Raw genomic sequence first — 12,032 nt, 5'->3', positions numbered from 1 at the left:
TGCGCTAAAAACGACTGCTAAAGGCTGTCGTTTTTTGCGACAGTTTTTAGCTGTCGTTCAACCGTCGTTTCAACGAAACTGACGTTAATAAGTAAAAATTGGGGTGCCAATAGTCACTCTTAAGAAAAATTGTTTCGAGACCTTCGTTTACAGAAGCTCGATCTCTGTCGAACTTCTTCTCTCTTCTCTCACTCGACTGCTCTCCTCTATATCTCTCCCGCTCGACTGCTCTCACGCTCACTCTACTGCTCTTCTCTCTCTCTACTCGTCTCTGTCTCTCCTCTCACTCTCACTCTACTGCTCTTCTCTCTCGACTTTGTTTGTCTTCGCGCTTTCTCTTGAATCCGTCGCTTTTCTCAAATTTATCTCTCTCTCTTAGTCGACTCTGTCTCGATTTTGATCTAGCATATCTCTCTCTCGCTCACACTCGACTCTCTCTCTCTGAGAATCGATCAGAGTCTTTTTCATTTTGGAAAGTAAATTGATCGGATTTTTTTTTTTTTTGGAAAGAAATCGATCGGCGTTTGATCGAAAGCTTTAGGGCTTTGTTCGATCTCTCCCCCTTTGCTTGGTTTCTGATCGAATCTTCAGGTATGTTAAAGTTTTTGATTGAATATCAGATTTTCCTTAATTAATTTAGGGTTTTAAATGTTTTCTTCCTTGTTAGAGCAAATACTGTTGTGTCTTGTTGATTTAACCTTCTTCAAGACCTTGTTTGCCTCAACATACCCAACTACTGTCACCTTCTATTGTTTCTTGTTTATGTCCACAGATTTAACTCCTAAACAAAAAACGAAAATATTGGAGAAATTTTTTTTATGTGATATAGTTTATTCTTATAATTTTTTTTGAATGATTTGAATTGCTAGCGTATGAGGATTTACCTAGTTTTATGTGATATAGAGTTAGTTATTGTGATTGGTTCAGGTTCATTTCCGTTGGATTTGATTTTATGCAATATTTCTTGCTCTATATGATTACGACTACCTAAGGAAATATGGTCTTCTCTACCTAGGCTTTTCCTTGTGGAAAGGTTGGATATAGTTCAAGGAACCATTAGTTTTCATTCATGTAACTTTTACTCGGATTCATGTCTTGGTATCCTACATTGACTTGAGATGGCAATACTAGACATTTAAGAATAAACCTACTTGTTTGGGTAGGTGACGGCCTAGTTGTTGAGAAACAGATCTTGGGTTTGTGATCTGTCTGCACCTTTTGAGTTACTGATCTCACTATAAACAGCCTTACGCATTTGCAACGCTAAACAATTTTTTTTTACCTAGGCCAATCAAATGGATTGCATTCGATAAATATTTTCTTTCATTCGCTTGCATCTAAATCATGAGCCTTTTTTTAGCATTCAGGATTGTTTACATATGATGACTTGGATGTATAAGTGTGTTGCCAGTTTTCCAGTGTTTGATGATATAGGAACATCATTAAAAACTTTATTCTTTTTTCTCTAAGTAATCTTCTTTTTTGCTTCTCATTTTCAAGGGATATCAAATGTGCTAATATATTGGTGGATGCAAATGGATCTGTAAAACTTGCAGATTTTGGATTGGCAAAGGTTTCTTTCTTCTCAGCTTGCTATCTCTTCCATGTTTCTTATTTGTAAACTTCTTTTATCTTACATTGCTGGTTTGCACCTTCTCAGGCAACCAAACTAAACGATGTGAAATCTTGCAAAGGCACTGCATTCTGGATGTGTACGCAATTGGTCTTTTCTAAGTTTATTTTTTTTAAGTTGCTTTATCTCTGCCCTTGCACTATTTGGCAATCTGATGATTCAAAACTTCAAGTGTCAAGAGTGCCAAATTCTTCAAGTGCCACATATCTGATAATATTTAGGCAAATATTTCACCCTTTCAATCTTCCATACAAATTTTGCATGCACCCACTTTGGATATTGTTTCCAACCTCTTTTTATTTTTATTTTTTATTTTTTGTAGGTTTAAATGTGAAGGGGTTTTTATCCCAAGTATGCGGTATTGGTTTCAAGCTTTAGTAGTTTTTTCTCTTAAGATTTCTCTTGTATGACAGATGCCATCATTATTTAGGATTGGCAGGGGTATCCCACCACCAGTCCCTAATACCCTTTCAAGTGATGCACGGGACTTCATCCACCAATGCTTACAAGTTAACCCAAACGATCGGCCCTCTGCTTCTAAGCTCTTGGACCATCCATTTGTGAAGAGGCATCTTCCAATTTCCTCGGTATCTGGTTCCCCCCCTTTGCATAGTGATGGGAGACAATCTTAGATTCACCTTGCATCAACATTTGATGTTCGAAGATAATTAAGGTAAAGATCATTTTAGATATCAAGTGTTCTATTCAAAATGGAGATTAACTTGACCCAAACATACAATTCATTTTTGATGGTCTGAATAAAATTCATTTTTGTTTTTCTTAGAACCTAAATACTATAATCTAAAAAGTAAAAAAAATCCTACAATTTTAATTCATACAATTCACTAAAGTGGGCCAATTGTTTTTTGTGTTCTAGTCACACAATTTTAATAGAAATTCATACTTCATATTGAAGTGTTCTATTCACACAATCTTAGGATTTAATAACATTGAAGTGTTCAATTCGTTTTTGTTTTTCTTGACCCTAAATAATACAAAATAAAAAAATTAGTGTATTCTGTTTTTTTGGATAACCTAACAGTCTAACACAGAGGTGTAAGGACAATACATGCATGTCCATCCATGCAAACTCAAAAGTTTATAATTTAGATTGTTGATGAGAAATCAAAGCTTGTTTAATTTGAGACTGAAGTGATGCCATTGATGGCGAGGGTTATGCTAATAGTTCTTTCCCCCCTTCCTATTTAGACTGCTTACATGTTGATACATGATTTTGATTTTCTCGAGAATACATCTTTTGTTCATATATTGTCCTTATAGAGGCTGCAAGGTATATTGTTTTGTTAATATTTGAGTATTTATTCAAAACCTTGTCATTATATGATTGATTCAGGAGTAATTTAATTAGGCTTGGTTCAGATGGCATTCTTATACCCTCTGTTCCACCCCAATTGGTGGAGAATACAGCTAAATTTAAATAATTTTCATGCAGCTTTCCTATGTATAGACCAATCCAGGCATGAATCCAAAGCCCTAAAGGTGTTAAGCATGCACTTTATCTCCACATTGGTGTTGTGTTTACCTGTAACATTTAATGTTTCTTTATTTCACCTTTTTGTTCTGGTTTATTTATATCTTGTTAGTGGTTGTATGGTGTGTGAGATTGTTAAGTATCTTTCTTTATTTTTGCAGGCAACACAAGAAATAGAGAAATGATTGTAAATTGAAAATGGATAGCGTGTAGCTTAGCAAAAAAAAAAAAAAAAAAGGGAAAAAAAAAAGAAAAAATAAAAGAAAAAGAAGGAAATAAAGAAGAATTTGAAGAAAATTCTTGACGAGTTACATATCGTGTGGAGAAAAGGGAAAGATTACTGTAGTAATTCAATGGAAGCCAGCACTAGACAATTGGGGGCCTAACTCTCTCAACAAAATGGTGAGTAGATGAGATTCTCAACTAGTCGGACATGATTGGGAGTTCAACTTTTATATGAATGTCCGTGTCATAAGTTTGACACTTGCATCCCTTAATGCCATGGAAAACACTCTTTTGTGCCCAACTTACTAGTGGATATTGGACTTACCCTTTGGTGACCCTAGACAGCAAACAATGGTCTGAATGGTGATTTCTAGCCCTTGAATTTTATCATTCTCGTAGGTGGTCTTCAGTCATTTGATTTGACCATGCGTTTTGGGTATTCGAATCAACATCTTGAAATCACCAATCGGACTGATTTTGTGTAGGCCCACTGAGAGCTGAGGCATTTATCCATGGTACCGGTTGGCCTGAATGTGCCACATGGCATTTATCCATGGTGCAGGTTCTTATTGTAGGAATGTTGTTTATTTTCATCTTGTAACTTGTATTGATTGTTATAGTTTTTAAAAATTCTTGTGGGGCAAGTGCCCTCACTGTAAAGCTGCCCCTGCCATAAGGTGATCGTCAAGTACATGATTCATAGAGCTGAAATGTTTTGTTTCAGAAACTTTAGGTTTGGTGTCAACTATCAAATGGTGAATGGGAGTCAGGAAAGATACAATCAACTTCCGGGAGAATGCTTTTGTTTTGATTTACACTGTATTTTCTGACCTAAGATTTATCTTGCTTGGTTCAATATTGTTAGTAGTTTGCAGTCGTTGATGTTAGAATATATCTGTACTTTGGTTCCTTATTTAGTTTGACACATTTTTAGTAGTATTTATTTATGTGCTTGTCTTGAGTCTCAAGTTAAATTTTATATGGATTATGTGGAAATGCTAGTCCCACAGACATTCCTTTTCATTTGGGACAATCTTACATTCTTATGTGTAATATTTATGGCAGGCTAGGGCTCCTCTGGGTGTTCTAAATGTTGGTCGAAAGTCCCCTTTCATTACAACAAGCAATTGTATTGCTTATTTTTATTACTATTTCTTTCACTATCCTTAGCGTTCTTAATCCATGATAAGTGATGATGGCAATTACATTATTCTTATGTAATATTTATCCTTCTTTTTATTGACTAAATCCAAATCTGGTTGCATATTTGGTTATAGTTTCCCATTGAAAGTAAAAAGTGGAGATGGTGGCAATGATTAAGGCCAAGCTGTTGAAATTACAAGTTAAGAAGAGACTCAAGGACAGAAACTGGGTCTCCAATAGATTAGAATAGCTTAAAACTAATCGAGTGAGGTTTTTCATGGAGCTGAAGCAATCAGGCATTTCCTGTAAGCACCCTACTAGACAAAGCTTTTGAAGGAGAGGCAGAGGTGAGAATGGTTCAAAAGAAGGTAGCAACTCTTCTTGGCTGAAACAATAGTTGTTCGAAGCTGATGCTGATAGAGATAAGGAGAGAAGTCCAGTCATCTTCATTATAGAAGCATATAACTCACTTGCATCTTCTTCCGTTAACTGAAGAATTCGAAGCTCTCTGATTTGGGTAAAGTTACTTAACTCACTGGCAATGCCATCACCGATGTATAAACCACTCAAGGTCTGGAGGTTCATCAATTTCCCTATCCCTATAAGGGCTAAGGTTCATTCCTCCCCATAATTGTATCTGTTTATTTTAAGGTGCCTTAATTGTAATAGATTCCGAATTCCACTTGGTACTTTTTTGAGCGAATAACAATCTATATCCAAATTTTGGAGGTTTCGAAGATTGCCTATACTCTCTGGAAGCTTCTCTAAGTTAAGAAACCACAATTTTAGATATCTTAGGTTAATCAGATTCCCACTTCTTCTATTACGATGCTCTTACTTCCTTCATAACAGAGTACTAACACCTGCAACAATTTCCAATTGTATAATTTCATTTCCAAGGGATTTGAAATAAATAGAGATCGAATTGATGAGATATGAATATTTTCCATTTTTGTGTCGTAGTTTTTTATTTGTAGGTGATGAATATCCTTAATGTACAAATATTTATCTCTTGCTGCAACACAGTGATGATAGGGCTTGGGAACAGAGCAAACCAATTTGTTGGGGTTTTCTTGAAGTTGAACCATTTTATTATTTGTACTTGTGAGTAATCTCTTTTTTTTTTTTTGTTTACTTGGCACTTTATTTTATTATTATAGCACAGTTATTATTATAAAATACAAGTATTTATACTGAATTGGGTTCTATTATTCCCCTATGCTCTTTGCAGGGTGGATATGCGCTCGAACAACAAAACTTGTGGGGCTTCACTGCAATCTTCTTCAGCCAGAACTTCTTCTAAGTTGTGGGAATGATTGCTTTGTAGGCTTCTCAAACTTATTGTCCATATGAATCATGGTCCAATTCATCAACAACTGGGGACTTTGTGGATTCTCGAGCCTCAGGAATTCACAAGGAGATGATGCTCTTAATCTCTGTTTCTAGGTGATATTTTTTTTCCCTACTCCCACCTCTTACTTTTGACTTTACAAAGCTTATATAGATTAAATGGAAGACTTGTTCTCAGGATGGTAACAGCCAATGCCAGTACACTTTCCACATTCACAAAGTGTTTGTGAATGTATTAACATGTTTGTGAGCTCCACATTAGTAACCATGTTGGCTTCTGTATTAATATGTCTGCTTTCCATCTGTAAATATATGTCTCCTAGATGAGGTTCTTGAATCTCAATGGGGTGCTTTATGTGCCTGTCAAGCTCTCCATTTCGTTGCTGAATGTTCCTCAGTAAGCATCTCGAGACCATTGTTCTTCCTCTTATCTTGATCGATCCATCCTGCAGCCGAGTTTAATTGATGTTCTACTTTATATATCTATTGATAAATTTTATTGAACCTTGCAGAATTATTGAGTATTAAATCTTTTGGAGTTACATGACTTAATATCTGCTATGTTTTTTATGTGGCTATCAGATGTATGATACAACTGGTCAAGATGCATCACCAAGGAAGAAGTAGCAGCCATGCTTCGAGTAAGTAGCACTTTCCATATAAATATCATTTAACTAATTTCGTTTTCCGTATGATCATAGTAGAATGGTCATTATCCAGGCCTTGCCAGAGGACTGCATATGGGATATGCGTAAATTAGAAGCTAAATCTTCCCGAACTTGATTTGCATTTAAGACTCAGGGAGTCCTGAATTGCTACCTCGAATATGATAAGGACCTGATTTGGTATTGAAATTAACAGGAGAAAAGCCCAATTTACAGTTAGGGCATCTTGCCTACTTGTGCAACTGTGGCAGATTCAAAACGTGGGAAAGAGATTCATGGCTATGCATTGGTGGCGAAGAAGACATATTCGTGAGTAGCTCTCTTGTTGACATGTATGCTAAGTGTGGTTTCATACACGAAGCTGGGACGTTCTTCAACAAGATGAGCAAGAAAAACACGGTTACTTGGAACTCTATGATTTTTGGATATGCAAATCACGGATACTGTAATGAAGCAATTGCGCTCTTCAATCGGATGGTGAAGGAAGAAGTACAACTGGATCACCTGACTTTCATAACAGCCCTCACAGCTTGTTGTCATGCTGGAATGGTTGAAGTTGGATGGAAAATTTTCCATTTGATGCGAGAAGAACATGGGATTGAACCAAGGTTAGAGCATTATGCATGCATGGTGGATCTTGTAAGTCGAGCAGGTGATCTCAATGAAGCTTATGATTCGATTAAGAAAATGCCTATCAAACCTGATTCATTTGTGTGGGGAGCATTGTTAAGGGCATGTAGGAATCATGGAGACATTGAACTTGCAGAAATAGCGGCTAAGAATGTGTATGAGCTCGAGCTTGAGAGTGTAGGGTGCTGCTTGCAGTTGTTGAACTTAAGCGGATAATGGCGATTGAGGTGACGCTGAAAGGTTGAAGAAGATGATGAAGAGGAGGAGGTTGAGAAGAAATAACGGGTGTAGTTGGATAGAGATTGGATAACAAGTGTAGAGAGCAGCATCTCTCAAATTTCTTCAATAGGAATCTGGACTCATACCTATCATGGAACCATTTTCTTTAAGTAATACCCAAACTATTTCATTAAGTCATTGTCGTAGCATTAATTTGTCGTGACATTGTGGGGTTTTCTATTGGATCTCACACATTTTTTTTAATAAAAAAAATTATTACATTGAAATGGATAATACAAATGATAATACAGCCTCAATTTGCACTTTTTAGCTATTGAAATTTTTTTTTATTTATAAATATAAAAAATATTTTTTTTATTTATAAAAAAATAAAAATACAGACAGTGACTGTTGTATGTGGGCATTTGTAAATAAACGACTGTCAAAAACCGTCGTTTTTCCCGACTGTCAAAGACAGTCGTTTTTCCCGACTGTCCAAGACAGTCGTTTTTTAAAAACCACTCCTTTTAAAACGACTTTTTTCCCGACTGTCTTGGACAGTCGATTTTGGTGTATTATGACGTAGTGAGTGTTTAATAGAAGAACTACTTGTGTCAAGATCTTTTTGTGATAAATAATACTTATGTCAAGATTGCTGGTTCAAACTGATTAATATTTTAGGTTTATAAAGGCTAGGCTGAGGTGACTAATTCTTAGATTGTTGGATATGTTTTTCTGAATGTCCAATACAATGTGATAGATCAGATGGTGATGACTAGCCGATCAAGTTGCTTTTTTGGCTTATTAGGTGATACTAGGTAGTGGGTTGATATGCCATATGTACAGCATTGGCAGAGAATACTTGTCTTTGTCTTTTTCTATGCTTCGCCTTCTATGACAGATTTTCGAAGTTTCTATCCTGTTTTTCATGTCTGGTATGAAGCATTTGTCTGCTGGTATTATTTGTTATCCTATTTTTTTTTTCTCTGTCATCGCTTTTCAGACCTTGGCGATGAGTTTTCTAATTTAATTAATTAGATGGAGTACCTAGATATAATTGCTTCTAGTATAAAAAATGTCAACACCATTGAATTGGAATTGGAATTTCTTTTTTTTTTTTTGTTTGTTCTACAATGGTTAAAATACATTACACGTGATATAATCATCCCATCTATTTAATAAATCTTCTTCATCTCTGTAATTTCAATCGAATTTTCTCATATCAAAGGTAGGATACCCATTTGGAGGAGACACCATATCAATAACATGTGCATATATTGACTTGCATATTTATCATAGGAGGGAGGTTTGGTTTCTATTAATTATTGGAAGCCTATATAAGGCCACAAGAGTACTAGGGGAGGGGGGGGGGGGGACACAAGAAATTTTGGGATAGTTTATTTTGTGTTTGACTAGACTAGGGGTCTTGGGTATAGGTTGGCTCCCTCAATTGATCCTTTTGGGATCCATTTTGTATGAAACTCAACCATTTCAGGTTTATTTGGATAATACAAGGGTGCTGTATTTTTACTTGAGCATTGTTCTTGCCTTCTTGTCAAGTGATTGGGCCTACTTTGGATTGCCTATAGCCGCTCACATATTCATGGAGAGTTCTTATTAATCTGTAATGAGTCATGTCTTTTTTTGATGGTTTAGTTCCATTTGATAAATACATTGCTCAGTTGCCATATTGTTTCATTGTTCCCTTTACGTATATAAAAAGAAGGTGGATGTTTCTTATGAAGTGTAAACTATTATTTATTTTCCTCGATTACAGATTTGGCTTGTGTACATTTGAAGTTTTGAATTCTGTTGTGCATTTATTATGGGAAATTTTTTGTCTTTGAGGTTTGTTGGTTATTAGGGGTCTTCATCATATCACTAGAAAGTCTTTCTAAATGTTAAAACCCATAGTTTCCTATTGCTCATTTTCTTATCACATTTTGTGTTTGTATTAAATGATGCCAAATGATGGCCGACTTAGAGGTAAGGGCTGCATTCATACAAGTTTTATTCTCAACAGTGTACCATCTCAAATCCGCAATTCTTCCTTACTCACTCGATCTAATCAAACTTTCTGTAAAAGTTGTTCAAAAAGGAGTAGAAAGGGTATTGAAACATGATTTATGTATTAGTCATTGGAATCCATTTCCTTCTACGTTTTCTTTGACTTACAATCTACAACAGAACTTAAGTTTCTTTGTTATTTATATATTAGACCTACGTTGGATATGTGAATGGAAACACACATACTCACAGTTCAAAAAATCTTGCCTACCCAAGATGAGTCATACTCATAACAACATCGAGATCTCCTACTTCTTAGGTGTTTTACCATCGGTAAACTATTTTTTCATGCAGGAAAAGATGGCGGCTGTGAAACTAATGGCATCCCTCATGGCAAGTGAAGATGTGGTCGTGGAGAGTATATCGGTTGAGCTGCTGGAAGCAAGATCAGTATTGTCGAGTATTTCCTCGATGAGTCATTTGTCGGAATTACGACAAGTATGTGAGAAGTTGTTGATGTGTATAACATCCCCCTTAGATGGTATCCTTCCTAGCTTTCCCTAATGACATAAGAGTTGTAAACCTAGTGTACAGTCAAATTTTGCCTTATCAACTATATAATCTATATATCTCTGTATGGAATTTCAATATATAATATGAATTTTGAGTTTTTTAGTTTAATTTGGAGTTTGTTTTATGATTTTTCTTTTGTTTTTTATTTTTCTGATTTTTTATTATTATTTCCTTTATTGTGATTGGTGAATTAAAGAACCGTGCTATTGTTTGTTAAACCTCCAAATTCAACGGTCATACTCTATGGATTTTTTTTGTTTTTTTTTTAAGCTCATTCTCCAATAATTTGATAGTCAAGGGCCGTCAAAAAAAAATTCTACAAGAAAATATTTGACGGGCATATTTGACAGGATGGTCCGTCAAATTTCTCAAAATTTGACAGGCTAAGACCGTCAAATATGGGCTTTTTTCACATAGTGAGAATGAGTTTCCTATAGATATTAGGAAACTAATTTATCTCTAGATTCGGTCTTGAATTGTTTTAACTAAGTCCTCTTGCGATGCCACAGATGAAGGCTGTTTCAGCAGCGTTATCTTGAAGAGAATACTTAGTAGAAAAATCACCAAAATCAGCTACGTTATCTTGAGGAGAATCTGTAGAATAATCAGCATTAGATTGAGTGTGATTTGGAGCAGAAGTAACAACCTCAAATACATCAGATTGTGCGTGACTTGGAGCAGACATAACAACATCAGATTGAGCTACGTTTGGATCTTCTGAATAATCTGCAGCAACATTAGGATTGTCTGAATAATATGCAGCAGCAACAACATCATGATTGTCTGAATAATCTTTATTAACAGGTGCTTATATTGTTGTAGCCTTTACTTCAATCAATATTTATATTTTACTTGAATACATTAGGAAACTAGTTATGCCTTAACTTCTTCAATTTAGAATTCTCATTCAGCTCAAGTCACACTATTTTATGCAATACTTAACATACATTTTCTTTATAGAAGGAGCGATCAGTAGACCATCAATATTGACGTAAAAAGTTGGGCAATAATGTGTCAATAAAACCAGTAAAAGATGAACAGGATTCTGAGATGCTTAGTTCGACCCACATGTGCTCCACAAGCCATGTGTCAATTGGTGGAGGCAAGTCAAAGAAGAAATTAACTGAGGTACTAGAATCCTGATAGAATTTGTTTTATAGTTAGTGAGGTAAGTCAAGCTATGAATTTTTGTCAAGTTGTTATTAATTTTCTGAATGAGAGATTTTGTTTGGGCTTTCTCCCTACTAGCAATGGTCCATTTTTGTTTTCTTTTCAAAAGTTTGAGTTGGTTTAATATTTGGATTTTTTGTAAAAATATTTTAATTTTATGGACTCCCGGCTAACATTGACCCATTTTTTGTCTTCTTTTATGAAGTTTGAGATGCTTAATTTAATGGTCAAACATTAGACTCAATGGTGAAAGTCCAATAACTGTACATTACTTATATTTTAGAAGGAAAGTTTAATCACTCTGTCGAATTACTGCTTTCGATCTTATTAAAATTTCAAAAACTGTCACATAGTCAAAAAGTTAATTACCAAAATTAGCCTAGTTTGAGAAACTTGCATTACTATGCTTTCCTTATCCTTTTACTTAAAACAATTTCCTAGTCAAGTATAGTCTCTGTGGTCGTATCATTTGTAAGTGTCAGGCAGAGAAGGAGTTCAAGGTGGAAGTTAAAGCAATTGGAAAAGTAAGGCATAAGAACTTGGTTGGCCTAATTGGGTTTCCTATCACAGCCACAACTTAAGCATTATATGAGTAATAAAAATGCCTCGTGTGATAATTAGCATAAGCTATCAACAAAAAGAAGAAGAAGTGGTATTTGTAAGGGAATGGTTAAGAGCTGATAAGATACACAATATGGGGATTAGGCGTTTCAGAAGCTTTGCCCATGCCTGAAGAACCTCAATCACTTACACTTTTGGTTACATTGCTATTAAAATCCTTTCAACGGGGGAAACTAGCACTTGCTGGTCTAAGAGAGAGAAACTATCAAAAGAAAGGTCTAGGAAGATTCGGTTTTCTCCCTCTTTGTGGAGAAGAGTATTGAATCACCATACTTTCTGTGTGTAGTTTTTCCTCTAGGATTTA

At 35.4% G+C, this 12,032-nt stretch overlaps 1 protein-coding gene across 9 annotated transcripts; it reads left to right on the top strand.

Moving 5' to 3' along the window:
- Window positions 1-70: 70 nt before the first annotated feature.
- LOC147381263 (pentatricopeptide repeat-containing protein At5g59600-like) lies at window positions 71-7,644 on the top strand. Of its 9 annotated transcripts, XR_015174681.1 has the most exons (8): window positions 71-591; window positions 1,501-1,573; window positions 1,661-2,306; window positions 3,287-5,010; window positions 5,471-5,597; window positions 5,725-5,939; window positions 6,426-6,484; window positions 6,564-7,644. XR_015174681.1 is itself a non-coding variant. In XM_086430657.1 (7 exons), the coding sequence occupies exons 5-7, from the start codon at window positions 5,914-5,916 to the stop codon at window positions 7,352-7,354; spliced, it is 735 nt and encodes a 244-aa protein (XP_086286783.1). In that variant the 5' UTR covers window positions 1,985-2,306; window positions 3,287-3,527; window positions 4,628-5,010; window positions 5,471-5,597; window positions 5,725-5,913; the 3' UTR covers window positions 7,355-7,644. The 9 variants fall into 9 exon arrangements, 7 of the variants coding, with proteins under 7 accessions (XP_086286783.1, XP_086286784.1, XP_086286785.1 ...); XM_086430657.1 differs by lacking the exons at window positions 71-591; window positions 1,501-1,573 and having other exon boundaries at window positions 1,985-2,306; window positions 3,287-3,527; window positions 4,628-5,010; window positions 6,705-7,644; XM_086430658.1 differs by lacking the exons at window positions 71-591; window positions 1,501-1,573 and having other exon boundaries at window positions 1,985-2,306; window positions 3,287-3,527; window positions 3,836-5,010; window positions 6,705-7,644.
- The last annotated feature ends 4,388 nt before the right edge of the window (window positions 7,645-12,032 follow it).

The sequence above is a fragment of the Akebia trifoliata genome, unplaced genomic scaffold (genome assembly GCF_017979445.1).
Source record: "Akebia trifoliata isolate Shusen 1 unplaced genomic scaffold, ASM1797944v1 Contig00608_ERROPOS3031104, whole genome shotgun sequence".
Taxonomy (NCBI): domain Eukaryota; kingdom Viridiplantae; phylum Streptophyta; class Magnoliopsida; order Ranunculales; family Lardizabalaceae; genus Akebia; species Akebia trifoliata.
The sequence above is the reverse complement of the archived record's forward strand: the minus strand, read 5'-3'. Positions and strand labels throughout refer to the sequence as shown.

Bases quoted from the DNA above. Each gene is read 5' to 3' on its own strand.
- LOC147381263 (XM_086430653.1), top strand. From the start codon at position 6,167: ATGAGGTTCTTGAATCTCAATGGGGTGCTTTATGTGCCTGTCAAGCTC. The intron at 6,241-6,425 runs GTAAGCATCTCG...TGTGGCTATCAG, and splicing joins TCGTTGCTGAATGTTCCTCA to ATGTATGATACAACTGGTCA. The intron at 6,485-6,704 runs GTAAGTAGCACT...TGAAATTAACAG, and splicing joins AAGTAGCAGCCATGCTTCGA to GAGAAAAGCCCAATTTACAG.